Source organism: Synchiropus splendidus, chromosome 8 (genome assembly GCF_027744825.2).
Source record: "Synchiropus splendidus isolate RoL2022-P1 chromosome 8, RoL_Sspl_1.0, whole genome shotgun sequence".
In the NCBI taxonomy this organism is placed as follows: domain Eukaryota; kingdom Metazoa; phylum Chordata; class Actinopteri; order Syngnathiformes; family Callionymidae; genus Synchiropus; species Synchiropus splendidus.
This window is the reverse complement of record NC_071341.1, coordinates 15,360,264-15,388,057: the sequence shown is the minus strand read 5'-3', so window position 1 is coordinate 15,388,057 and position 27,794 is coordinate 15,360,264. Positions and strand designations below refer to the sequence as shown.

At 44.2% G+C, this 27,794-nt stretch overlaps 1 protein-coding gene across 5 annotated transcripts in view; it reads right to left on the bottom strand.

Annotated features, from left to right (window-relative positions):
* The window catches only part of nbeab (neurobeachin b), a 223,080-nt gene that overhangs the window by 72,003 nt on the left and 123,283 nt on the right, over positions 1–27,794 (bottom strand). For all 5 annotated transcript variants that reach the window (XM_053872361.1, XM_053872359.1, XM_053872362.1 and 2 more), the window contains 4 exons: positions 26,167–26,231; positions 24,181–24,289; positions 21,358–21,524; positions 6,421–6,545 (listed from right to left, as the gene is read on the bottom strand). In XM_053872361.1, the coding sequence (XP_053728336.1) occupies positions 6,421–6,545; positions 21,358–21,524; positions 24,181–24,289; positions 26,167–26,231 (466 nt within the window). The remainder of the gene's footprint in view (positions 1–6,420; positions 6,546–21,357; positions 21,525–24,180; positions 24,290–26,166; positions 26,232–27,794) is intronic.

Sequence of the window (27,794 nt, the reverse complement as noted above, 5' to 3'; positions counted from 1 at the left end):
CCCATTTTTCACGTCCAGGCCGCTGAAACTTGGATTGACACGGACGTGAGGGTCCAATCCCGTCATTCACTGGAGCTCGGAAATCATAACTAGGGGAGTCAAGTCATCGATTCACGGACGCTAGCCATTCACTGAATCACTCCCCTGAAACCAGTCGAGTCTGTACGACTTTGGTGGCAAGACACAAAGTGGGTCACACTCTTGGAGTCCCTGACATTTGAGCGAGTCTTGACTGACTTGTCCCAGGAGAAGGAACCATGTTGGACCTCAGCAGCTCACCACACAGCAGAAATGAGTTTAGACCAAAATTGGTCTATATTTTAGCCTCTATGGAACTTAATCCACTCATTATTAAATATTAGATAAAACTATAAGTTGTATAAATGATGACCATACATTGCATTAAAACTTTTTTAACAGTCAATGATCAGCCAGTCTGAACTTAGACGGCAAAAAAAACGTCCATTTTTAGACCACTGATGGACCGACTTAGGACGTCTATTAGATGTCATAGACGAAGAATGCTCAGTGGCTACTCTGAAATAAGCCAATAAAAATGTTTCTCGCTTGGAAAAAAATAAAAATAAATTAATGTCAACTAATATTCTGGAATTCTAAATAGTAGAAACTCTCAATGAAATTGAATTTCTCCTCTAGTAGCCTTGATTTGAATCGCTGGATCACTACATTTGCGTGAGTCTGAAAAAGCTACCACACAGGAAGTACTTGGAATACTTTTGTATATAACCCTGTGATATAGTGAATCCTGCATTTGTGCTACTTAGTCAAGACAGTGGTGTGAAACTTTGGAGGCGATAATGCTAACATGCTAATGCACAAGATTACAAATGATCTAAAAAAGAACACTATTTTGGGTGATAAAAAGTTCAGGATGAGTTTAAGACAGTTACGGATCAGTAGTTATGTCTAAATCGCTTGAGACCCAGTTTTCGAGTCACTGCAAGCTACGAATCTCCGGGACCTTGAGAGGCTCTTGACCGGCTCCTCCTCCCTCAGGGGTGCCGCAGGGGTCTGTGCTAAGGCCTCTACTCTTTCTCCTTTGCCGCTCAACACCAGGAGGATGGTGCAAACCCAGAGGGCGACACAAGCTCTGCTCCACACTCGGCTCCCCTCCTCCCACCGAGTGCCATCATCCCTCATCCAGCACTGTTTTTTGGTCATTATTTTCCCTTCCTAAAATGACTTTCTAACACTGTCAAAATAACTCTCCCTCTGAGAGGCTCTTTGTGAAAGCCACGCTGCTCTATTGGAGCTGATGAAACTGACGTCTACAGTGAGCCCGACCGTGTGTGTCTGCCCTCATCAAACACACAGCCGCGTGCGTGACTGTGCGTTGTCACATCCTGCTGTCAGAGCCCAAACAGAGCTTTCAATTTAGACGACCTACTGTTTCTCCCATATCTGAGGATTTGAACGCTTCAATAATGACTCTCCGGGGCAAAGTCAAACAAGCGGCTTTGAGCCGGGTCCCCGGTGCGTCTGCAACAGCAAACTAATAAAATGTTGAGCGCAGTCGCTGTCAAACCCGAGAGAAGTCTGCGCGCCACAGGAGTGGGATGTTTGCCTCTCAGCCTCTGCACCGGAGTAACCTGCTGATGCGCAGCTATTTTAAAACCCCAGTCATTAAGGGTGAGAATTCATTTATAAATAGTCGCTGTCATTGCGTTCAGTGAAATCTGCCAAGGCGTCTCCATCCAAGACAAAAGGATTCGCGCTTTGAAGGTGTGAGTGTTTGCTGCCCGGCAGAGAGTCTCAGCGTGTCTGTCTAGGTGTGAGAGCAAGCCTGTGTGTGCAGCTGTTTAGGTGTGTGTGTGTGTAGCCCGCGGTGTTGACAAGCATGTCAGCGTTGGTGTGCGCCAATATCTGAGTGTATGTGTGGAAGTCAAGAGTGTGGTGTTTGTGTGTCCACCAGTGCTGGTCAGTAGGGATCTGAGGGCAGTGAGTAAGGATTCACAGCATCCAACTGAGCAACATTGTTCTGGTGTGTACAGTTAGTGGTCAGTTTTTAATGTCTGTATGTCTAAGATCAAGTGTGATGCTGTGTCGATAGAAACATTGCACTTTACTCCAGTAGGGGGCGTTCGAGTTCTGGATTTTCGTTCGAAATCCAAAGCAAAAAAATCTCAAAATTTTAGTTCGAAGTCCGGGACGTTCGAAAACCGAGGTACCACTGTATTTCAAGTGCCAAGAACACGCCAAATAAATAGAAAAATAAATGTACATGCTAAATAAAAAAATTATGATAAAACAGTCCTTTATCGTGATGATGTTCCGTGAGTAGTTTCCAGTCTGACACTGTGTAGTGTGCACCCCTTGTTTGGTTACGCAGCTCCTCACAAGGGCGGAGACGTTTGGATGGGCGGAGTCTGAGAGCTAAAGGTGGGGAATGTTTTCGTGTGTGAGACTGGACTTGTTCATTAATACAGCAGATTAAAACCATGACTGCTGATATGTTCCACAGGGTCGGGATGTCAAAAATAGCCTGGAGAGAGATGGATCTCGCCATCGGCCATGTTTGTTTTTGTGTTCAGAGGACGGTGTGCCGCACTAGTGAGTTCTGCTTTTTAGTTCTGTCTATTCTTCATTTTAATCATGGGAATTTGGACATTTATGAATGGACTCAGGATCCTTCACGTCCGAATCGCGACCCTTGGCGCCAATATTTGTGGGCAAATGTGAGCGTTTGGCGTTGCACATGACTTCATCTCAACAAGGAGGGAGGGGATATGATGCCGTATAGAGGAGTGGGCGAAAGGTGACTAAAGTGATGGGTGGAATTGGCGGGAAAGTCGTGGCGACTGCACAAAATTGCAGCGCCTCGCAGAACTATCTGATGGCAACATCGCCGCCTCCTGGAGGCACAGACTCTTTAACAAGCTCAGGAGGATAAAGAAGCTCGGAGACTTTTATGATTTATTCCGGTCAAACGTCGACAAACACACATCACAGTGATTATTGCTGTTGAATCCTGTGTGTAAAGATCTCATCTCAGCTCTGCAGCTCATGACACGTGTCAGTGAAAAGTCGTCACATGAGAAGAGAACCCCCCCTCACATCAGCGTTAAAAGAAAGAAGCCCATTCGGAGCAGACGGTGTAATTATGGCATGAGCAATAATATGGACCACCTGCAGCCGCCGCAGCAGTTGCCAGCTGCCATGTGTTGTTGTTTTCTCGCTGAGCGCTGATGATCGCCTCAAAGCCGCAGCGGCACAAACTAAGAGAAGCCAGATGACAGCGTGAACTCACACGGACGCGCTTCTGTCCCCCCACACAGACGTGTGCCATGTCATGCAGCAACGTGGGCCGGCAGCGTGTGTCCGATGACTTACGGCGAGACAGGTGAACTCTCAACTCGCTCTTCAACACTGTGGAACTCACGGAATTATGATGTCAGCGTGTAGGTGTGATGCTCCTAGTGTATCGCCAGTGTGTGTGGACACACTTGGCTGCACCCCACAATTCCAAGCATCACTTTGAGGATTACAACTTCAAAATAACTGGGTCATTATAGCTGGGTTTCACTTTGGTTCAAGGTCCTGGTTAAGGGTTTGGATGGTTAGCTGTAGGGGGAGAGGCTGGGGAAAGGGTGATGGCAATGAGAGGTCCCCACAAAGACAAAGATACAACCACCCGTGATGATCTATAGTCGATGTGTTACGCCAGAATGTGAAGCTTAGGTGTGTATCTATATTCACATGTAGGCAAGGTGGGCCCGACATGTGACCTGATCCTGAGCCAGTGAGAAACAATGAAACTGACATATTCTTCTAATCTGATAAATTGTACATACATTTAAAGTTTTAGTACTTAAATGTCCTTAAATATCATTGATGAATATGTTTTTATTCCATACTTTAATATGCATTGTAATTGATTTTAATATGAGTTAAACAAGTCTGTATTTAACTCACGTTAAGAAAATAACATGAGGCACTTTTTCTTGGTGATGCCTTTTAAAAAAATATATGAATGACGTTTATTTATTATTTGCATTGAACTGGTATGGTTTTGTTTTGATAATAAAGTACCTCAGCATCATATTGAATTTTTTTTTCACATATCTCATATATCAGATATTTAATTCTCACTTAGTGGGTGTTAAAAATACACTTTTTTATTAAAATAAATAAATACAATAGTGCTTTCCGCTTCAAATAATCTTCTCAATTTAGATCTTCTTTGCCTTAAAATATTTGACTGTGCACATACTGTATATTTTTCAAACATTATTTGTTTATAAGTATTCTTACATGCTGTGTTTTTTTTAGCTTCTATTTTTAATGCTTATGTTTGTTTCTACTATTTATTCCCTGTTTTGATCAGTAATATGTAAAAAGAATACATTGAAATATATACATTTTTTCACCGCTAAAAGAAAGAAGTCATCAAAAAAATAGTTTGTGAAGGTGTGGTGTTGTCGTCGGCGTGTACATGAGTCTAAAGGAGAATTCAAGTTTGCTTCACTCTACACTGGAAAAGAGATTCCCACGCTGCAACATCAAGTCGGGGGGCGGGATTTCTTGTCTCCAGCCAATCCCTGCAGGACCTAACAAAACGCCTCCAACACAGTGTGCTGTGACTCAAGAACCGAATAACAAATAACGCTGTAAACAAACATCTTGTCATTCCTGGCATCAGTGGGTCACCTGCCCAACACGTCCGCATCACGAACAATGTAACCCCCAACCCTCAAAGAAAGAGGAAAAAAAGGTTCCGCCGGCCTTTTAAAACACACGGTCTGGTTTTGATTTGCATCGGGACAAAGGGGAATTTAATAGCACTGGGCAGCGTTCCCTTAAAAGTCGGTGTTGCATGACATATCAGGGAATTGACACAAGGTGGTGGGAAACGAGGGTGGGGGGGGCAGAGAAAAGAAAACTATAAAGCCAGTGCTCTAATTTGTTCCCAGGTCCGTGTTATGATGGAAGTAGAAAGGGCAATAAAAGTGAATTGTCATGTTCAATTTGCAGGAGCAGCAAATATGAAACCTTTAATTCAAGAGAAGTGGAGCGACTTCTTCATGGAGAGCTGGATTTATGTTTCATGTCTGGTGATGATGGGTTTTATTTCACTGCCTTGTAAGGTGCACGCAGAAGCGACTGCGCTTCTCTTTCCCGACCATCACCTCTGCTGAATCCTCTCTTATTATGTCGAACTCATACCTGCCTCATCGTATCTACGGCCACAGGAAAAATGAGCGAGCGGATGATGACATGTGGCTAAAGCTACGTCACTATGACTTTTTAACATTGAAGGCAAAGATCTTCACAGCCTTTCTTCCATCACCTTGCGTACAATATTGTACCCGACTGCTTCAAATGATGCTACTGATCACATGCTTCCATGCATTCTTCTGCTGTTCACCAATATATCCACCAGGGGGAGCAGCCCAGTATCAAAAGTTTATGACGACGACAAACTCCAAAGCAAAGATAGTGACTGAGTGTTGATGTACAGTAGCATTTCACAAAAGAGGAAACAAAGGCAACATTGTAGGAGGCGGTGGCCAGTGAGGCTGTTAAATGCAGTATATCGCGACTGGAGGACGGAGGATTCTACCATTGTTATATTTTCTTCGCGTCTCAATAGAGCTACGGATCGGGTAGTAACAGCAACACTGCCACCACAGTTTCCAGTGGTAACTCTGTAACCAGAGAAACTCATAGAGAGGAACTTCAAACTCAAGGACAGAGCTCAGTGAGACAACAGTGTTTTGTGGTGAAGCAGGTTGACTGGTTTCATCATGAGAGTTTAAGGAAAGTGAAGAAGAGAGTGCAGGATGGGTGGTTCACGGTGATGAGAGCATTAGGATTGAAGAGAACATACTAGCTCACAGCTCACACTTGTAGAGGAGTTTGGAGACAAAGTGAAGGAGGCCAGGCCACAAAATATATTCATCCACAAACTTATCATGTGAGGAGAATGAGACAAGACATGATAAAAAGAGTATAACTAAATATGTCATGGAACCAATAAAAATGAGGCGAAATATAGACTACAAAATAAAAACTGTGATGAAATGTCTCCTAACATCTCTCCTCTTTGCTTCTCAGACGAAGTGGAGTAGTCTGATGCAGAGGAAGAGACTCTGCTGAGGACTGTACCACTGACCTTTCTACGGCGCAGACAGCACCACTGCACCTGGTTTACAGACCAGTGTGGTTTATGTATGAACAAGATCAACTTTCCATCTTAAATTTAATGGGTGCAGCTAATATTCCAGTGCAGTCTATAACCAGGAGTTTATTGTATTTCTATCCAGGTGAATTATATTATATTATATTATTATAATTATATTATATTTTATGTTGCACTTTAAGTTCCCTTAAATAAAGTCTCAGTCCTCCAAGAGGACCATAAAAGGTTCACTTGAAAGCAGCATTCCATCACAAACTCACCGTAATCTTGCAGCGTTTTGCACATGACGTCCAAGTGGGTGGAGCCAAAAGGATTCCTGATGAACCTCCTCCTGCGACGGAGATCATCCTCCCAGTAGTCCAGACGCCAGAAGTCATGCTGATGCCTGCAGACCAGAGCACGGGCAGGTTAGCCATCTCGGCCAGGACCAGATATGTGACAGCGTTTCGGGTCCTCTCAGGACTCCCGAACAGCAGGGGGCAGCCGCTGCTGCTGAGCACATAAATCCCAACCCTCCATGAAGAAATTCAGAATGGAATTAGAAGAATAAATGGCGACGGTGTTCGTAACAAGTCCTGTAAATCAAAGGTAGGACGCAGGCAGCATGGGGTTTAATGATCGGGGACCGGGGGGCAGGTTGAAGCATGAGCCCATAAAACAGCCCCCCACCACCAGCCCTCCACATTTGACTTCATGATTAAAATAATGTGCTGAAATATTCATCGAAATGATTCCCAGTGCCCTGGAGCCAGCTGACAGAAAATTGCGTTTTTATTCATTATTAATAACGCTGAATTAGGGTCGTAAAAGTGTGTGTGTGAGGTGGGGGGGGGGGAAGAAAACACATCCAGCATGTGGTAACCATCTTTGTAAATGATTATTCCAACATTAGAGAGGACCCTGGGTAATTTTACGGCGCACAGTTAATGTGAAACATTAAACGCCAGTGATGGTGTCGGGTCCGTAATTGCCGCTGGTCCAACACAGCTAGCTGGCGCGGCGCTAGCAGAGGAGGTGTCCCTTTACTTCCACAGCTGGGTGAAATAACTTGAAATGTTTCAACCCCACAACAAGCGAATCATTCCATTTAGCCTTAAATGTTAAGTGTGTAGTCGATTTTAAACAAGTGACTGAAACACTGTACAAAATTAAGATGCTGTATTGCAGTATGATGGTATTAAAAACATTGAAAAAGGACATGAAGGACCTCACATATTTGCCAACAGCATAGTCATGTTTGTAACATAGCTGGATTAGCATACACAGCTAACTGTGCTAACAAACGTTTGCAGCTGTTTTGTTCATGAGGACATGTTGTGATGAGCTCTTCTTTCTGCTATTTGGGGTAAGAAGAACATGGCAATGATAATAATTACAGTGTCTCTTGGTACTGGAATGGTTTTGAAAATCAAATAGCTTATCGCCACTGACACTGCTGTTCTCATGGTGACAAATACTATTAAAACATGCCCAATAGTTGTTGCTGGATGAAGCCACGGTCACTGTTGTACTCAATTATTACACAAAAAAACATTTACATTACAAAAAAAATAAAAGTCTGGCGATTTTTTTTCTTATCAGAGGATTGAATGTGCATTTAATGTACTTTGTTTTTTCCCCCTCCATGAAACAGGTGTAACGTTACATCACTCTGTGATGGCGTCACTCCACGTGGCTAACAATGTGAGCAAAAGATTCAAGTTCAGAACGTTCAGACTAAAGAGATCAAGTTCACAGTATGAGTGACATCATATACCAACAAATGTCATCTTCATCTTCATGCATTGAAATAAATCAAAAAGAAATTGGAACCAATAAAATGAAGGGAAATAAAAGGGGGGAACAGAAAAACAAAGACCTGCTTTGATTCTTCATTCTTGAACTACGATGAATTTGAGGTGCCTTTTGCATATGTGAGGTTTAAACTGTATTTTTCTTTAAAACATATGTAACGAAATAAAGTTCAATGTATTTCTGTTCTGGATTACGGTCACAGCTTGTCATTTTGAGGTGACGATGTGTTAAAATCTATTAATGCTCCCTTTACATATGTACCTGTCCTTTTGAGTACGAGCTATTCTCAGCTACGTACTGGGTAGTAAACAGCAACAATGCCCCCCACGGTTTATGGTGGAACTGATCCATTGGGCCCATATCCGTAAGCTTTGTGCAAACGTACTGAAATACGGATTAAAATGAGGGCAGAGCACAGACAAACGGTGCTGTCCAGATCAGGATCCAAACGTAATGTCAAGCATAAATGGGCCTTTAGGTGTAGAGGGAGAGAGAGCTTATATACATGTTTCACCTGTTCTCACTGGACTTTTTCATATCTCAAAATTCTTGTTGAAAGAGTTGGACTACAATAAGTCATTAACATGCGTCACTACCCAAAACTGAGACAAACCTCGCAAGTCCAAACCAGAAAAAAAACAAATGGAGGCTTCACAGGGAAAACCGTTTTTCTGAGTGTGTACATTGTTGTCACGGCTTGGTGAGCAGCCTCCCGTATCACTGTAGTGTTTCTCTCCTGCCGCAGAATTGAAGCAGCCTAAACAGATTAAAGTGTTACCAGGGATCACATGACAAAATACAACCTCCCAGCTCCACCAATATAATATCTACAAATGTCAAAAACCAGGGTGCGGGGGGAGATTTAGCTGGGCTCTGACAGCAACAAGGGCTCAGTTTCGGTGCCGTATCAATCAAACACGAGCGCGTGTGTGTGTGAGCGAGAGAGAGAGAGAGTGTACGTTATGCACAAACGTATACAAAGCAAAAAACCCGGCGCTTTGAGCTTGTCCCCTGTCAGTCTCCCTCAAAGCTTAACCGGGGAGAAGAGAGATGCCAGTGGGTGGAAAGGCGCAGCCCACGTAAATGATATTGTAAATGTGAGATTACGCGGCGTGAAAAATGTAAATCCACTGTAGGCAACTGGGCGATTACCGCTGAAGATTAAGTCCCCTAATTCGGGCTGCAAACAGGCAGCAGATGACAGCGGGGGATAAATCCTCCACTTTGAAGATTTCCTTTTAACAGCATTAACTGCCTCTAATACCTTTTATTCGCTGAGGGTCGCTCATTTAGAGGTTTGGTTCAAGCCAATAAAACTTCATTTGTCTCGGACTCAACGGAACTTGTTTAATGAGCGGCCGCAAACACGGCGATGTTTCGTGTCTCGTGCAGATGGTTTTCATCCCGTTGTGGTATTCCGGTGTTTGGATTGTACCTGTGATATTCTAGACTATGTGGTGAGCGCGAGCCCCGGATCTGGGCTGCGCCAAGATGCCGGGGTGAAGTAACTTCCTCTCTCTGGGTGGTCGGAGAAGGGTTTGCAGGACTGCAGGCAGAGGGTCGGGTCGCTGAACTGAGTCAGGTTTGAAAAGAAAACACCTTGTTTTGGTTCATGATCTGAGCCCTGAAATACAGTAGCAACATAGTAGACCCTTAGCCCTAACCTACATATACGTATATAATACACAAGCACTGACTCATTAAACTGGACACATGATCGTCAGAAACAATTCCTTGTGAAGCAGCTACCTCAGGTGACTTGACAGGGGTCCTCCTATATTCTCGGCAAGTCCACAAGTCATTCACCAGTGGTCACCGCTCTGAATCTTTGAATGCATATGCAAAAGTGACTGGAACAGGGGGCAAACACTCCCTGAGGAGCAAAGCTCTTTTGCTCAGTGTTCTGGCCGGGTTTAACTACTTCAGCAGCTCAATGCAAGGTCACTTCAGGACCAGCACAACACAAGTCACTTGTCACATCAAGGTAGAAAACATGTTTCAGGCGTAAACCTTAGTACCAGAGGTGGGATTGTCTTTAAAGTCTCACAGCCACAACAAAGTCAGGTGCCCGGATTGATGGATGGGAAAAGTGCCCGACAGAAGCCCACCTGATCGCTCAGTCCCTGAAGTCCCTGTGACTCGGGATCATTGGACCTCGGTTTCACCACAGACTCAGTTGATGTCTCAGATGGGGAATAGTGTCTGTGATCTACTGTCCTGAAGAGGGCAGGTCTGTTCACTATATGTTTTAAGCAGCCAGGGTCTACTCTCCTGAATATATTGTTCTTAAATAAATATTTTAAAAAATCTAAAAAAAACAGACTGGCTATGATGACTATTGATGGTTTTTTTTTGTTTTTTTGTTTTTTCCATCACAGCATACTGCCTCGAGTGGCAAATTAGATGATGGGATCCATTGAGATGAATTCATAAAAGTCTCATTATTATTTTTAAACTGAGTCCGGCCCCTAAATAGCACTGCTTACACCAAGATTAAGGAAATATAAAAAGATGTACGTCGATTTTCCCTAAATCAAGACTAGACTGACTAGTAGTAAACCATTCACACCAGGGGAAAAAATATTTTCCCTCCCACTGTTTTTGTTTTTTGCATGGTAGAAATGGGTTTCCATAAAGTCAAGTACTGGAGTTAGTAAAAACTATTCAGAATTCTACTTGATACCGAACTGATTCCAGGTATGAAAATGTCATTTCAGTTACAGTTATGTTTTAAATATACTTTCCACTTCCTGCTTCAATTGTAGCCATTAGCACTGCTGCCTGTCCTGTTATCACCCCACTCACCTCCTTCATGCTGAGCGGGTTTGACTTGACCCATGGCAACAATGACACAAGCCACCAGTTAAATGATATTCAAAAACACTGTCCCTATTCACTTAGAATGACAAGTCAAAGCTTCCGTTTACACTCGCTTCCTCCCGAAGTGTCTTTTGTTCTGAGCTCTAAAACCACAAACGCACAACAGCCATTTCACAAGCTGCAAATTTACGGCACAGCGCGGGAGAGGAAACGCTGCTCCGCTGTCTCCATCTCAACAAACTGTCCGTCCAAATAGCATTCTTTATTAAGCAGTGTTGGCTCGAGACCCATGCTCCACATCAAATGTGTCTGGCTCGATGACAGCTATAAAGAATGGCCACCAGCCAGCCTCCTCCGAACTGGCGAAAATTTATTAGACCTGTCACCAATCAATCACCCAAATGGATTTCAAAGCGCATTTTAAAAGCTAATTTTCCCGCACTGATAACCTACAGGAAACAGGAGCGGCATTATTTATAGGAGCTCTCAGACCCGCTAAGTGCAGGAGGATAAATGAGAACTGGAGTCTGTTCTCCTCTCCGCGTCTTTGGGACTGTACTTCCAAGTGAGGAGGTTGGAGAGCTAACGTCGACCGTCTACTGGGAATCTTCCGCTGACACGTGTGTTTCCAAACACTGTGTCGAGAAAGACAAACAGCAGACGTGTTAATGCAGTGTTTGGAGACGCACAAACCACAACTTTAGTCGCAGCGAGTCTCGCTGTTGTTTAAATTATGAAAAGTCCTTTTGGCAGGTGCTGCAGGCGACGATCAGATGAGAAGTGGGGTGCGCTTTGTTTTTAGCTGGCGCAGGAGAAGCTTTTCTGCAGAATGTCAAGGTTTAAGAAGGTGGAGTAAATCCACATCTCTCCATCCAGAGGCGAAGGGATTCTCAAAGATCCAATTGTCAACAGGAGTTGGGGGGGCACTGACAATAATGGCCAGTAATCGCTCACAATTCTATTCAACAGCGCTGCGACTGGTTTCCATCACATCGAGGACACGTGTTTCTTTCAGTAGCCCCGAAAGAGTCTGACGTTTTCAGCAGGAAGCTGAAGTGAAAAACTAGATCTATAACCCTGAAGAAAAACAAATCCGTAGACCGCCACGTTCTTTTCCTCGACTGTCGCTCCGCATTCTTCGGAGAGGACGAAGGGAAACTGTTCAAAGGGGAAGAAATATGTGGGCGCCATATGGCGACCAACAGCCTCAGAGGAGCCAAAGAGAAGGAAGAAACGACATGTTCTCCGCAGTAAAGGACCTCAGGTTCCACCACGTGTTGACTCTCCGGTAATCGAGGACTCCACATCGTGATCCCATTATCACAGATGTCTGGAAACGGTACACGCAACTTTCATCTCTCAAGTCCTTCAGTCTTATCATCACGACACGCAGACGTCGAGATGCCAGGCCGGCTCCCAAAGGCTCCTGGTAATTGGATCTGGCTGGGGGAGTTTGGGGCAGCGAATAGACAAAGTCAGGAGAGGAGAAAAAAGGAACAACAACAAGGCGGCGACGGAACCGACTCCGGGTCATCGGGACTAATGAAGAGCGACGCATGCAGTCGGATGAGGGATGAGGAGCGTCACTGTACGGTGGGTGAACTTCCTCGGATCGCCGCTCTGTGGATCCACATCTTTCATCGGAAATGGGGCACAGTCAGGCGATGGCCGGCTCAATTTCGACAGCGGCAGAAATGGATGATTGTGTGAACGGGCGTCTTTCCAGAGATAATTAGTGCAGCCTACAAGGTTAAGAGCGGCTCGAGGGGAGTCAGAGCTCAGTGTGGGTCAAGAGCAAGAGAGCACGCGCAGAGCTGGAGACCCAGGCAGCAGCCCAACAACCCGCAAACACTCCCATCGCCAACACATACGTAGGCTTGTTTCTAAACCTCTGCTTCAAACTACTGTGTGCATCTTTTTTAACACAAACATCAACCAACTACAAAAACAAGTCATTCAAAAATGATTCAAAAAAGGAGTAAAAGGCCACAAACAAAACGTGACTCAGTGAAAAACGGCATTAAACTTCTTCATTTTGATCTGGACATGTTATGAATAATTCTACTAAACTATCTTTTATCTCTTTTGAAAAAAAAAAGCCTCAAGAAACAAAAGCAAAACGGAAAATAATTTTGTTTTAAAAATAAATAAATAACCTATTCAGAAATGTGAGGAAAATGTAAAAATATATATATGTATAAATATTTTTAGCACACTAGTTCGAGACTAGTCAAAGTAGTCATAAAATTGAGTCAGCAAAAAAGGAAAAGGAAAATTCACATAAAACACATGTATAGAAAGAAAAACACTTATGATAAAATATAAACTGTGGTTCCCAACTGTTGTTTGAGGTTATCGAATGATGCTTCAATATAAAAACAGTTCAATATCAAACAGGCAAAAGCAAAATAACAAAGAGCTTTTCATTTGAAAAAGCATCTTCAGAAATGTGAGACAGAAACCGTTTCGGATGGAAAAAATGACCAGCGAATAAGTGTAAACGTTGAATCAACTTCTACTTTTGGAAGATAAATATTGTGGAAAAAACAAGCAAATATATAATAATAATAGGGAGAAGCTAAATAATCAATAAAAGAAATCCGTTAGGACCTCATGACCACCTGTCTCCTACACATGGGCAACCAAAGCTTCAGGTGCAGTGGTCAGTACCTGTCAGTGCCCTTAACAATACCATCCCTCCATGAGCGACCGCCTGCAGTAACAGAGAGAGAGCGAGAGTTACTATTTATCGTCACCTCTCTGAGACCTTGGGCCCTTATTTCCTCCCAGCAGAGGTCAACACACTGAGCCCCCTGCAGCTGGTTGACCCCCCGCAGCATCACCCCGTCTATTAGAATTGATAACCGTCTGAGGCCAAACTATAGTTGGAGAAAATTAATTCCACCTCAGAGTTATTATCCGGCGAAGGCTGGTTACCATTCGTCAGGAGTGAGAGCTGAAACTCGGTGTTAGCGAAGGGAAACGGCAGATTCACCGCCACCACGCAGCGGATCAATAGCTGCCACCGTTTCCCTTTTCTCTTCACTTCTACCAAAAAGTAATTATACAGAAGAAATGTTGACAATCAATAGAGCAGTCAGGTGAGGTTAGTGTCTGCTGGGACCGCTCGGTCAGCTGTCAGCCATGATGGGGGGCGCGGCTGAGACAAGGGCAGCGGGGAGGCCTCCTTTATCCGCTGGTCGTCGGAGACTAGTCTGGTTTAACATTCAAGCTGCTAAAACCACCTCTTATTTGGTGCAAGATTTATCCCAGGAGAAGTGTTTTACCTTGTAAAAAACCTGCGTCATCCATTCGCATTTCCCAAGATTGACAAATTCCTCCTTGAGTTCTCCTGGTGTTTCAAGGTGGCAGTAACGTCTCCATTCTGCCTTCCGTCACATTTATGACGTATCAGCATAAATTCAGTGCTCAGTGACGTGTTCACGCCATCTGTCTGGAACTATTGAGCGATGTGGAGCTACAGAGCGACACTGCTAAACAGACTAGCACTAGTAAAGCTGCTGTAACCTCCAGCGTTTCAGGTCTAAACCGGGCTTAAGCAAAGTGCGGCCTGGGGGCCATATACGGCCCGATGCCTGTATTTTCGTGGCCCGTTTGATGTCAGACTAAAACTATAACAAATACCACTTCAGCAGTAAATAGAGCATGTTCTTGTTTTAAGACTACAATTTTCTTCTTTTCGCTGGCCATTTTTATGTTTTCCTTGTTCCTCAAAATGCATTGAAGGAATACTGAAAATGTATTTTTAAATAAATTGCCGTTTCCTCTTGAACGTCTAGTCCATAGTTGACCTTTATTCAAACGAAATATTCCAATAGGCTTCATGGCATATTTAAACTTCTTAATATCCTTAATTGCATTTTATCTACTTAGGTTCATTTTGACCTTTTTTTGTCCATACTGAAGTATATATTTTGACAGTTATGATGTTTTGCTGTCATCGCTGTCTTTCTTTTGGCATGATGGCCCCTCACAAATGTGGCCCTTTAGGAACTAACTGCCCACTGGTCTAACAGGACAAATGTTTGGGCTACATCTGAAATTCAAGATATGACATTTTGTTTCAGGGTATTTTTCAGGGTCACAAGTATTTACTCGGATGATGGTCAGACAGAAAGTAAAGTTAAACTATGAGGCAGCGCATACCTTGAGCAAAAAAAGCACATGTAAATAGATCACAATTACGCTGACTGATGGCAAGAGGCAGTGTTTTGATGGGGAATTGAACCCTGGCCGTCACGGTGACAGTGCTAACCACCAGCTTGGAAGCGTTCCAGAGTTGTCAAAACCTTCACCACACTTACATGGAAGCTGATTTATTTTCGTGGCGTGATCGTATGCCGTGTTTAATAAAGTTCTGAACGGCAACAGAGGGCAGCAGCGGAGGGAAGCCACACCAGGAAATGGCTGCCTTGAAACCACCAGCATTTTGTCATCTGTCCCATCAATCTGTGAACAAAATGTGTCCAGAAATCTTCAAGTAACAACACAACCCCCTTGGATGGAAGTAAATATGTTGATTACAATAAAGACGTGCATTTATTTCACAGATATCTGCAGGTGCAGCTGTGATAAATAATGAAGATAAACTCTAGAGTTTCAATTCAATGTCGGGCCGTCAATACTCCCCGACGATTCCATCACAGCCTTCGCCTTGACACCTACTTTCACTTCAGAGCAGCCTCAACTTTATAATCCTCAGGCAGTTCAGAGGTCAACGGCAGACAGGACCGGAGGGGGGTGCGGGGAAAATCGCTCTCCCCCTGGCAGAGAAAAAAAACTCTGACATCCAATTTTCAAGTTGATTTATCAGTGTGAAGCTAAAATTGATAGCGTGTCATTACTGGGCGGGGGCTGTCTGGGAGAGAGGTATCAAAGGCTCCGCGTTTTGATTCAGCGCGGCAGATCAATACGACCCTATACTGTTTCAATTTGAGGGGTATTGATTTTCCTATGCCGGGTCTATACGGGGGACATTCATCATCCAGCAAGCATATAGGGGGATCTAACATGGCGCTCTGATCTGGTAGCTCCTCGCTCAGATCACAGCACTGCAGCCTTTCTTTCTACTGTTGCCTTCAAAGCACTGGCTGCTCCTCCAGGAAATGCTTCTGACTTACACTGGCTATCCAGCGAAAATTGTAATTTTGCATCCCTGAGAGACAAAGACAGACCAGAGAGTAAATGCACAATGGACTTGGTGCTGGAGAGGACCATTGTTTCCAGATCCAAGAGGAACAATGCAAGTTTTGTCCATGAGGGCGGCGAGCAAATCAAATCCTCTCAATTGGAAATGTGTTACTGGATTATTAATAGCCAGTGGAGCCCTCTTCCCTGCAGATCCTTGAGATTCAACAGTCACAAGTACAGATTATATTTGAGGCACACTCTGAGATTTTTGTTCTCCCAGAAGTACGGAGAGACTGGAGACAAGAAGTAGCAGAAAAGGTGCCCATAAATACCTCTTTTACGGTAACAGCCATAAAAAAGCAAGAAAAAAATGAAAGCATAATTCAAGTGAATGTGATACCAACTCAAAACTACACTTATGTGCTTTAAACTGAGGAGCAATTCAAGGCTAGAAAGAATCAAACATGCAAAATAAACAAGATAAATTGAACGGTCAAAACAGTACCCTTAAAAAAGAGGATAAAACGCATCAGATAAAATAGGAAAATAATAGAATTAAGTCATTGCCACAAGGGTATGTTAGTCCCAGGGTCGGCAGATATGTTTACTATCAACAAAGGCTACAAGAAAAAGACACAATAAGTCACAATGACTTCCCAAACACGCAAGTATTTTTTGAAGCTCTGTCATCTCGGTGAGACTCATAGAAGGACCACAGCTCCTCCACAGGCATCAGAGAAGCCATCTGAGGTGACTCTGCATCCATAGGATGTCTAGTGTGGTGACCCCAGGACACGTGGGAGAGACTATATGCCCTTCATTTGACCTTGAAAGGCTTTGGTATTGCCTTAGAAGGGCAGGATTCTGGAGAAAATGGAGAGGGGTAAGTGGAAGAAAAAAGATGGAAGGACAGTTACAATGGGCTTTTAGGTGGACAGAGTTATTTTAGGATAAATTTGAAGCTGGACTGAAGCCTGTGAGCTATTTAAAGACACCAGGCGTAGTCTGGAAGACATTTTGCTGAGGAACGGGGAACAAAATGTCAAATGTCATCAGCGAAAAAAATGTAAATGAGCAAAGGGAAGTTTAAAAACAAAAAGACTAAACGGCAATTACAATGAAAGCGCAGGTCTTCAAACAGAAAAATACGACTTGGGGAAATGCATTCAACAATAAAAACAGACGACACGAGGAAGAAAAACAGCGTTGACTTATTGTGTTTTGCTTTTATTTGAAACTGGGGCCCTGTGGTCGCTGGGGTCTGAGGCAGAGCCAGATTATCCGTCTCGTGTCTCTGGGCAGAACTTGAGCATGAAAAGCAATTTCAAGGCAATAGTGTGCAAACAAACAGTAAAACTAAATATCCTTTTCTCCTTCACTCACATACGCACTGATATATAATGGAAGCCACCCCCCCCGCACACAGTGCTCCAGGGCTCTATATTTTACAGGAGCAGCATAAATGGGAAAGTTAATGTAGCATTGAATAAGACTAAGCTGCTGAAGTGCACCAGCGCCCGCAGCCCCTCGGCATATTGCATCATTTTTCTTCACCAGCAGGTTACCATTAAATTTGAATTTGTTGGAAGTTCCGCCGTGTCATTTGCACCGCGGCCACGCTCAATAACCTTTTGTTTCGATGCAAATGCGTCTGAGAGGAGCTCCATAAATATTTAAACGACAGCGCCGGATTAAAACCAGTAGATACAATTTTACACTCCACATTAGGAAACGAAATGTACAATACAAGCATTTACTGAAATAGATTTTTGTATTGTTTCGAGGCACAAAATGTAATCACAAGGACGTTATGAATGAATGAATATAGAAGGTCTGGACGCTGGTTTCTCAGCGGCAGAGAATGAGAAACTATGCTGCGAAGGCTACGATATTCTTGCCATAGGGGAGCGTCAAAGGTTCTGATCCCAGGCTGAAGAGTTGCTAGCAAAGGCTACATATAGAGTCGCACAGTTTCCAATCCGATCACTTTCTGAGCCGGTTGTGTCTCACCTGTCCACAACACAGGCAGACGGGGCCCTGACATTATTGTTTACAAAATGAATTCACTCTGGCACCCAGTTTCAAAATATATCGCCACAGAAAACTCGACTTTGTCTCCTAGTGAAGAGGTCTAAAGAACCACTGATGCCTCCTTTACGTACAAAGCTGTACCTGTCTGTTTCAAACGTTGTCACCATCACTGATACTTCTGTGCATTCTTTCGGTTGGTATTGCTGTTCACTATTATATCCACCAGGGGGAGCAGCCCACAGTCAAAAGTGTATGACAACAACAAACTCCAAAACCAACATGGCGACTACAGAGGAAGTGTTGATAATGTACTTCTTGCACAAAAGACTTGTAGGAAGTGGTGGTTGGTGAGGTTGTTAAATATATCGCGACTGGAGGATGGAGAATTTCCACCACTGTTATGTCGTCTTCGTGTCTCATTACGGCTACATATCGGGTAGTAACAGCAACACAGCCCCCCCAATGGTTTGGTACTGCTCCGTTTGGTCTGTAGCCATATGCTTTGTGGAAACATGCAAAAATAGGAAGGAAATGAATGCAGAGGACGGGCAGAATGCTCTGTATGTACAGTAAAGTTGAGCAGTGTGAGGGGTTGAACATGATGCTCTCGGTGTTGATGCTGGTCTTCCTCCTCCACACAGTTTCTGCCAATGACAGAGCCAGTCACACAGTTTAAAAGCACAGCCTAGACTGTGTCGTCTTGGAGGACATACCATGAGCTGCATGTACCCTGATACAATGTGAGACTAATTCAAGACCCAAGGACCAAATCCGTTCCCAGAAGTCATTTACTTTGGCCTGCAATGGCTAAATGGACCTGTATGCCTCTAGGACCCAGAGACGTGCAGGTCGGATCAGAGCCGACCCTTCTCACCCTGGACATAGACTGTTTGTTCCTCTTCCCTCTGGCAGGAGGCTACGGTCCATCCAGACCAGAACCTCCCGTCACAGGAACAGCTTCTTTCCCTCGGCCGTCAGACTGTTAAATTCGTGAACAGCCTTGTTGTTATGTTATTCTATTTATTTTATTTTATTTGTTTTTTGTTGCACTTTATTCCAAAGCACTTTCCTAGTCAGTGGGCTCCCCACTGACCATGGCAATAAATTTGATTCTGATCTTCTGATCTGAAAACAAATTCATTCATGAGCTTTTATTGTCCAGCGTGGCTTTGAAGGAATAGAAATTTAAAGTAACCATCATCCTTGATTTTAAAAATGTAGCGCAACATACTGGCTCTGTTGGACGCTAGGAGCCAGTTAGCAGCTAGCAAGGTGCACAGAACTGTCTCCATTTATATGAGACGTATTAGCTACTAGTCTGTCTGGGCGTGAGGAAGGGAGTGGCAGAGCAGGACAGCAAAGGAGGAACGTGAAAGTAAACCTTGGTGAACAATATGATGTTGACGGAGCTAGTTACAGTCGATGCAAGCAAGTTTCAGGTGAAGGAAAAAGTGGCACCATGTCAATTGTCACCTGGCCCTTTTGTCAGTATGAGCGAGGCACTTGATTCATGGATTTACAAAAGCAAAAACCTACGTGTTCCCAAGTGGTGATTCAGTGTTTCACTTCCATAGTGTTCAACTGACTTCGTCTGAGGTATGTAGACCATTGTTTGACGGCCAACTAAAGTGGCAGCTCACGGCCAACATGGGGGTTTCAGTAGGAAAACAACACCACTTTATTGCATGTCACGTTGGAATAAATGGCAGTCAAACCAAATCACACAAGCCAGAGCTGTTTTCCTGACAGCCGTCGATGTGGTTCGGGACATCAAGCAACCTGGCGTCCAGCGGACATCTGCATTGTATTTTCAGGATTTTAATGACACAAATTCGAGCTTCTGTTTGCGCGCTGATGTGAAAGTTGTTTTGTATAGCAGCAGCAGGCGTTCTTTCCCGGGAAGCCTGGTCTTTGTCAGAAAGCGGCTCATACCAGTGAAGCGGGTGCCTCAAGGCAGACATTCAGGGTTCAGGACTTCTAAGTAGTGTTGACATGGAGGAAGGCTCGCTCTTCCCGGGGCTTTCCAAGCCAGGCCTAAGGGCAACTACAACCAAGTCAGGTCAAACTGAAGCTGTACAATAGTCCAGGCAGGTCCAAACTGTGGCCTGTGGGCCAAATGAGGCCTGCCTTCCATTTTGAATTGGCCCGTATGAAGTCTAAAGAAAGAATGGACCATAAACTGTATAAGAGCAACACTCCAGTTGTATTGTACTGGTTGGCTTCAACACAAAATGTAGCCACAATTTTATGGGGCTTTCACACGAGGAACTGAGACGATTTGCTTGAAAGACATGAATCGCACTTTGGCTACGGATGGAGAGGGGGAGTTGGTCCCGGGGTTTTCTGGTCATAGGAGTTAAACGCGAAACACGGCACAGTTTTTTGAGGCACCCTTGCGCAAAGCAAAGGAAACTACGAGACAGGAGACACTCAAGTAGAGTCAAAGTTTTTAGTGTTCAGCGGAGAATAGGTTTTGTCTCATCAGATGACGAGTGGAGTGAGTACAGACTGTGAGACCAACTTTGGTTTTCAGGAAGAAAATACAAGTAACATCCGATTTACGACCTGCTCGAATTATGTCCACCCGTACTTACGACCACGGCCAGAAGATTTTTTTTATTCAATGTCACGTAGCACGTAGCAGCATCTCACTCTCACACAACCATCTACCACTACAGTAGCACCTATAACCCTCCCATCGGCTATTTTGAATGGCATTCAATTTACGTCCAATCTGACTTAGGACCGGTTGGTCGGAAGCGATCCCGGTCGTAAGTTGGCTGGCGAATGGAATAATTGAATTTTCATACGTATATCTGACGCTGTGTAGCTAGCTCAAGAAAAATGTTATTGATGAAACTCGAGCTCATTGGGAGTCACAAAGACACATAACTATCCACGCTGAAAGAGACCACTTCTGCTAACTGTTTTAAGCCAAGATCACTGGGTTTACAGTCGGTGAATTCACTCACACGCTGGAACACCTCTGTTTGTGCAACATAACTGCCTCTTGATCTTTACCCTCTGCAGTGTATCAAGCGGTGGGAGGCACAGCTCGAGAGCCGTTGGTTATTTTAACAGGACCCATGGGGAAGTCTGCAACTACCACCAGGTGCTGCCCCGTGTTACTGAGCAGGTCAATGAATGCCTGGACAACACTGCACAAACACCCCAGCCCCCTTCTTCCACCCGGCACCGCCGGACGACCGGCCAATCAGCTCGCCCCGGGGAATAGCTTTACTCCGCACTGTAATTGCGTTTGCTGACCTGATCGCTGACCCGATGGAATCCTGGGAAAATGACATTAACTGCAGCTCTGATCCCATCAGACCAGAGTTTTGAGAAACAGGTAACGTAGCTCTGCTTGATCTTTAGGTGACCGCCCAAGATCAGGCTCTTACCTCTGGGCCAGAGTCCCCCAGGCGCCGTGCTTGTTGGTCAGGATGTTGACGATCTTCTGCTTCAGCTGGTTGGCCGTCACGTGGTCTCTGTGTTTGGCCGCGCTGATCAAGTGGTCGCACATCTTCTCTTCCTCTTTTCGGTCGGCGGCGTACTGTGCGCAGTTGGACTGTTAACACAGAGATGCACACATGATGTCAGGATATACCATCAGGAAATACACGCCTCATTTGCCACATTACATACGTGTTGACTGTGCTACTGTAGTGAGGCTCGTTGCTGCCAAAGAAAAGAAAAAAAAAAAAAAAAAAAAAAAAAATATATATATATATATATATATATATATATATATATATACACAAGTAAAAATGAAAATATAGTACACGCATAAAAGAAATGATTCAAAAATGTTGCTAACAGCGCCGAAGAACAACCTCCATCCTCTAATGGAGCATTTGTCAGAGTGAGAAATGTTATGGCTTCATTCAACACACTTGAGTGTATAAAGATATTAGCCGACAGCTGAGAGATATATTTCGGCTCCCTCTGAGGAGCGCAGTAAATCACAGCGAGCGCATGAAGCTTTGGCTAACTGAGGACAGATGAGGCTGGTTGCTTCATGGACGCTGCTATTTGAGAAAGCTGGACTTGCTTCAACTAAGACTCGGATGATCTATAACTACATAATAATGGAAAGAATAAATACGATAATCTCATCAGACATACTTTAAGATGGATGAACGGATGGCTGGTTAGCTTCATGTTCGTTTCCATATATTTACAAAACATCCATTCAGTTTTTGTTTTCTGACCTTGAATGACCTTCCCAGGGCACCTACTGGCTTTGATCTAAAGTGAGTCTAAGTGAGTGATAGCGTCCCGGCGTTTGAGCAGGAGAGTGTGTTGTGCTTCAGCAGAATTGAATCCTGGTGATTCCTGGGGTAGAATCCTCTCTATATTGAGTCACATCAATTCACCGTTTTGGTTGAGCAACACTGAGAAACAAAGCTACCAGCAGTCCAGCAACTCACATCCTAGCTCATTATTTAGATGCATGAGTTCCATAGGCCTTTCCTCAAGTGAGAGTTGCTTTTCAAACAACATGCTATGGCCACTCATTCATTCAGGGTCGTGGTCAGAATCCCTCTGGTGGCCACCGATTCCACTGCATGTACAGCAAACAACGCAAACATGACTTCTTAATTTAAAATACAGATTTATAACTAACAAGTTAATGTAAAGAGACCGTTACACATAAAGTACACTGATGAGCAGTGGGCCAAACTCAGTCAAATGAGGGGCCATTTGTAAAAAAAAAAAAGTAATATAGTTTGAGTGGTAGGCCGAAACAAATGTTTATTTATTAGAGGTGTAACACAAAAACTTTAGTTCTGTTCAGTTCTCAGTTCGCAAGCTTCACTTCAGTATATTTTTGGCACAGTAAGGGACACGAATGGATACATTTAACATGAACATTTATGTGTTTTACAGTATCAATGGGTTGAAAAAACATTCTAAAATTGAAAAAAAGTGCAAAAATAACAAACAAAATCTTCAACCAAATCTTATTTGAACACAAGCCAATCCTTCATTGATTTAGGAGACAGATTCCAGTGATGCAGAGAACACAAGTCTAGCTGCCTCCTCATTATTGTGTTGGTCTCAGCACGCGGCCATGACATGAGTCATGCCGACTGAACCGGAGGCCCTGTGCCGAAACGTTCCGTAATGTACAAGTAATAGTCCTAACTGAATTTGAAGCCAACCTTTTGGGGCCACAAAAATGTTATTGCCGGCCAGACTTGGCCCCCGGGCCTTGAGTTTGTAAAGGGGACATCTGTTCAGATGCAACTAAAAAGTGTTCCAAAAGTTGGAGCCCAGACTGCAAGAATTCCAGGTGGCTAAAGCTAATGTGGGTCGACTCCGTCTTTGCTGCTGAAACAAGATTGTCTCACTGTGCCGCCCCTGGGGAGCTCTCGCTAATATCTCAAATCTAATTTGCTAACAGAAGCTGGAAGTTAATTGAATTTCCTGCATCCTATTTGAATTTTGTCAGATATTATCCTCCCTGATATTCTTCATAAAGCCGATAACCCAATCGGGGCTTGTCACGTCGCGTTACCACGTGACGCGCTGACAAATATCAAACGTTATTTATCATTTTAAAGGCGACGGGGCGTCGCCTTGACACCGGCTTAATTGTAAAAACGCCATATCGGCGCGGGGAATCTTCAATCTCGGAGAGCGGGTAATAAAGTCACATCGCAGGTGGATGAGAAGTGTAAGCTGTCGGGGGGGTTTGGCAGGCGCAGCGGAGGGGGGCCGGGTTCACATCCCCCCTTTCCCCTGACATTGCACATCCAGCCGTCTCTTCCAGTTTATCTTGCGGGTCAAGGATCCTGCAGAAGTGTGTGTCAAGCATCTGTTTGAGGACGGCTGCTCCGTCCAGATAACAAACTCATCACTCCCCTCGTGGACATGACGCTAACAGAGCAGGTGAGTGTCAACAACCAACAGCTTAGGATCAAACTAGCAGCCCAATAACCATCCAGCGAATATGTATGCTGAAGTGGTCTATAATGCACTGCTGTCTTGCGAGACTCCTCCACAAGCCCAAAGCTTTTGCCCTCAGCTGGTTGGGGGAGCTCCCTTTGCTTCAGCTAATTAAAATCCTTGATAAGAAATGGCGCTGGTGAGGATTTAATTCGGGGCACAGAGGGACAAGATTAGTGAAAATACACAGCTGAAGCTCTTTTCAGCGCTAAAAGGATTTGTTGAGAGGTCATTAATGTGGCGGGGAGGACTCTGCTGGCGAGGGGCCGCACCTCAAACTCGGCGTGCTTGTGGACGTCCTCCGCTCGCTGCCTGTTGAGGATGAACTCTGCCTCGTTGGCCACCCGGACGATGTGATCCTTCATGGCGTGGCACAGCAACCTGGGACACAGAGACCTTCATTTAGCACTGGTTCACCTCAGCATCTTTCAGGAGGAGAGCACAGGCCCCAGAGCTTCCCCCTGCTGTCGACCATTCCACCCTGTACGAAGGTGTGATGGAGAGCTGCTCCAGAGCAAACACCGCTCGCTCACACTCCTGAATATTTAAACCAGCCGCTGCTATTGTGCCAAGGTTACGAGGCGTCTCACACTCCATTAGTCGGGCTTCGTTTTAATTAAAGCGCCGACTGCTCCTCAACCACAGCTGGATTCAGAGGCTAATTTCTCCAGTGAAAGGGAGGAGACGTTCAGCAGGCATTAACTCTTTTATTGATGGATGGATGAGAGGACGTAGAGGAGGGATTTGCAACTGAAAATAACAATGAAATATTCATGTTCTGACTGTGCTGGCTTCGAGCATCCAGTGGGCTTCAGGTCTCCTGAGCCAGGTAAAAACACTACTTTTACTTCAAATTTTTGCGCTTGTTGAGCCTGAGCTGGGTCACTGAGCACAGTGATTCTTAACCTCAGGGCCGGGGGCCCATTCTTGGGCCGCGAGCGCCCCCTAGAGGGCCGCTAAAAGTTTTTTTGTTTTACACCTTTGAGCCTTGAGGGCCACGAGATGCTCAGTTTTAATACATTAGCCACATATGGTGGCAGTAGTGTGTCACTGAATGGACTTGAGGGCTGCAAATAGTAGTTACTTCTTGATACTTCTCAACTATGGAGAAGTTCCTGAAAAGAAATAATATGAAGAAAGTGAAAGTGTCCCCAACAGTAAATACTGTTCATGAAAGCACCTGTTGAAGCAGTTTTGAAAGGGTAATACTTTTATTTACACTTCACTTATATCGTCTTTAAGTTTAAATAAAATATATTGTTTTATTCTATGATATTTAGACAGGGTTTTATTATATTTATTTTGTTCCGAATTTTATTCAGTTTTTCCAATTTTCTCAACAGTTTGCATCAAGGCTATTTTTTCATTTTTTTCTTCAGACGAATACGACTTGCTCCTGGTTGGACCTTTCAATGACAATGATAAATATCTATCTTTGCGATGATCACATGGTTTCATGTCATTTCTCACAAGGTTTTGCTTTGTTTATGTGTAAGTAGATAAAATATGATTATTGATCACAAATGAAACCAAAAGTAATGGATCAGCTCTATGACTCGAATGGGCCCCAGACCCAATTGTTCTGGAAAAAGGTGGGCGCCAAGATCCAAAAGGTTAAGAAGCCCTGCTCTTGCAGACACTGAGGCAGACTACATCACCACTCTGGCTCAGGAGCATCAGATTATATTCAGCAGTGACATTATGTTGTCGGTAATGGCTTTGAAAAGAGAGGCACGACTCGGCAAGAGATTAGCGCTCCAGATTAGAAGTCGGCGTAACAGCAACGACAACCTTCCACTTCATGAAGGGGTCACAACGTTATGGCAAATTGCCACCACGACAGGGTAGGATCAAAGGCCACCGTTTTAGCGCCCGGTAAGGACTGAAATGTGTGAAGTAGTTTCAATAATTTACAGTCCAATAAGTTTAACAGACTGAAATTGGATTGGTTTCTCAAGAGGCCCAGGAAGGTCTCGGTGGAAGACAGCAGGTGTGCAGGGACTTAACCAAGAGGGGGGTGATTGTGTGTCTGTCAGCCGCACCCCAGTCGGTACCGTGTGGCCGAGTCTTTGTTCGGGGGCCAGCAGGGACACCAGGCCGAGGTAAGAGCCTGGCCAGAGAGGAGCGCCGGGCCATATGGGTCAGCAGATGGACGAGGAGGCTGAGCTGCCCAGTGATCGGCTCGGCAGAAAAACTGGCAAAAAAACCTCCTGACTGGGGGAGACATCACTCAGAGGAGAGGGACTCATGAGACGCACCTTCCTTCGTTGATGAGCTCAATAAAAGCCAGACCGGCGTTCTTCTGGATGGAGTTCTGCCACTCCTGAAAGAAGAAAAGGTGACTTAAGAAACACCCAAAAACAGTCGACGCAGACGGAAGGGAGTATGATAAAAGATGACAAGGCGGACGCTAGTTTGGGCTTCAAGGAAAGACAACAGAGTCAGTTGTGTTGTCTCTAAACACTGTGAAAGATGCTAAATTTAGGCCTGTAGATATAAAAACGCATTCAGATAAATATACATTTGACAGCCCTGATGTACAGTACATGTTACATGAGATATTATCTGTGTGTTTTTGGAACAACTGTAAAGAACCAGTGGCGCTTCAACTAAATAATAGCACTATATATATATATAAAAAGTAAAGGCTCTAAAATGAGCTGGAATTCTAACTGAAGTATGAAGCACAATCAGAATGAAATAATGACTTGAATAGTCGGCATTTGTTGTTCAAGATGGAAGTGAAATCCGGCACCACATGTGCGCCCATCCTGTCTTCCTGAGAAAAAGATCTGTAAACACAGGAGGGATGTAATTGTGGGATGAAACTGTATCCTTTCACTTAACTACGGCCATTTCCTCTGTCCCTTACAGTGACAGATTACCGAGCAGGAACGCCGTGCCCTGCAGAGCGCGCCTGGAAGAGATCCGAGCAGAGACTGCCAGCGCTCGCACACTCGCAACCTGCTCTGGAAATTATTAAAACGCAGTTAAAGTGTGCGCCTTTCCTGGTGGGAACTCGCAGCTCTCCCGAAGCCAGCGAGAGGTGCAAATGGAAGGGAGAGCAGAGAAGGCCAGAGTTCAGCAGAGGAGGGAAAACTGGGAGAAGCAACAAGAAAGGTTTCAGCCCGCCTCAGTATGGGATTAATATTTCTTGAAAAGGAATCCTGTCAAAAGAAACGGCAACTGTGTTCATCGCCGAGTTTGCTTTGGCTCCATTAATCACAACAGTCCTGCTGGAGCGGGTCAGAGACCTGAGTGATGTAATAATACAGGAATCGCTTTTACTTCAGCAGCACAGAGACACGAGAGGAAGAGTGGGAACTTCTGGTCCTGGTTGTTTCTAACTCCTTTTCTGGGAGAGAATAAGGGCTCTACTCCAAGTCTCAAGGCGACACAGAACTCCTCTCACTACCTCAAACAAAAACATTGTTTAATGAAATGTGAAAAGTGAAACTAAAATATAGATGGAAGTTTGGCAGATGACTGAATAAAATTACATTTCTTTTTGTATATCCTGAAGCCTAAAAATCTACTAAAAACAGCACGATTGCTTCACAAAAAATAATGAATAATTTCATTAAATTTAAACAAACAACTAGTTTTAAAAAATCGCCTGCTTTTGGTGACCATCTCGATAAGTGGCATTAGTAGTAGAAGGCAATCCAACAAGAACTCAAAGTCAAAACATAAAGAATATCAAAACTGTTCTTGTAGATTTCAGCTAAAATGCTTTCCAGTAGTAAAGTGAAGTTTGACGCTGTTCTCAACCTAAGCCCACCCATCAACAGTCATTGCTAAAAGTCTTTGCATTATTCAGACCATAGTTGGAGACATTAGATCTCTGCCAGAGTCCATCCCAGCTAGTCAGGGGAAGAGGCAGGGG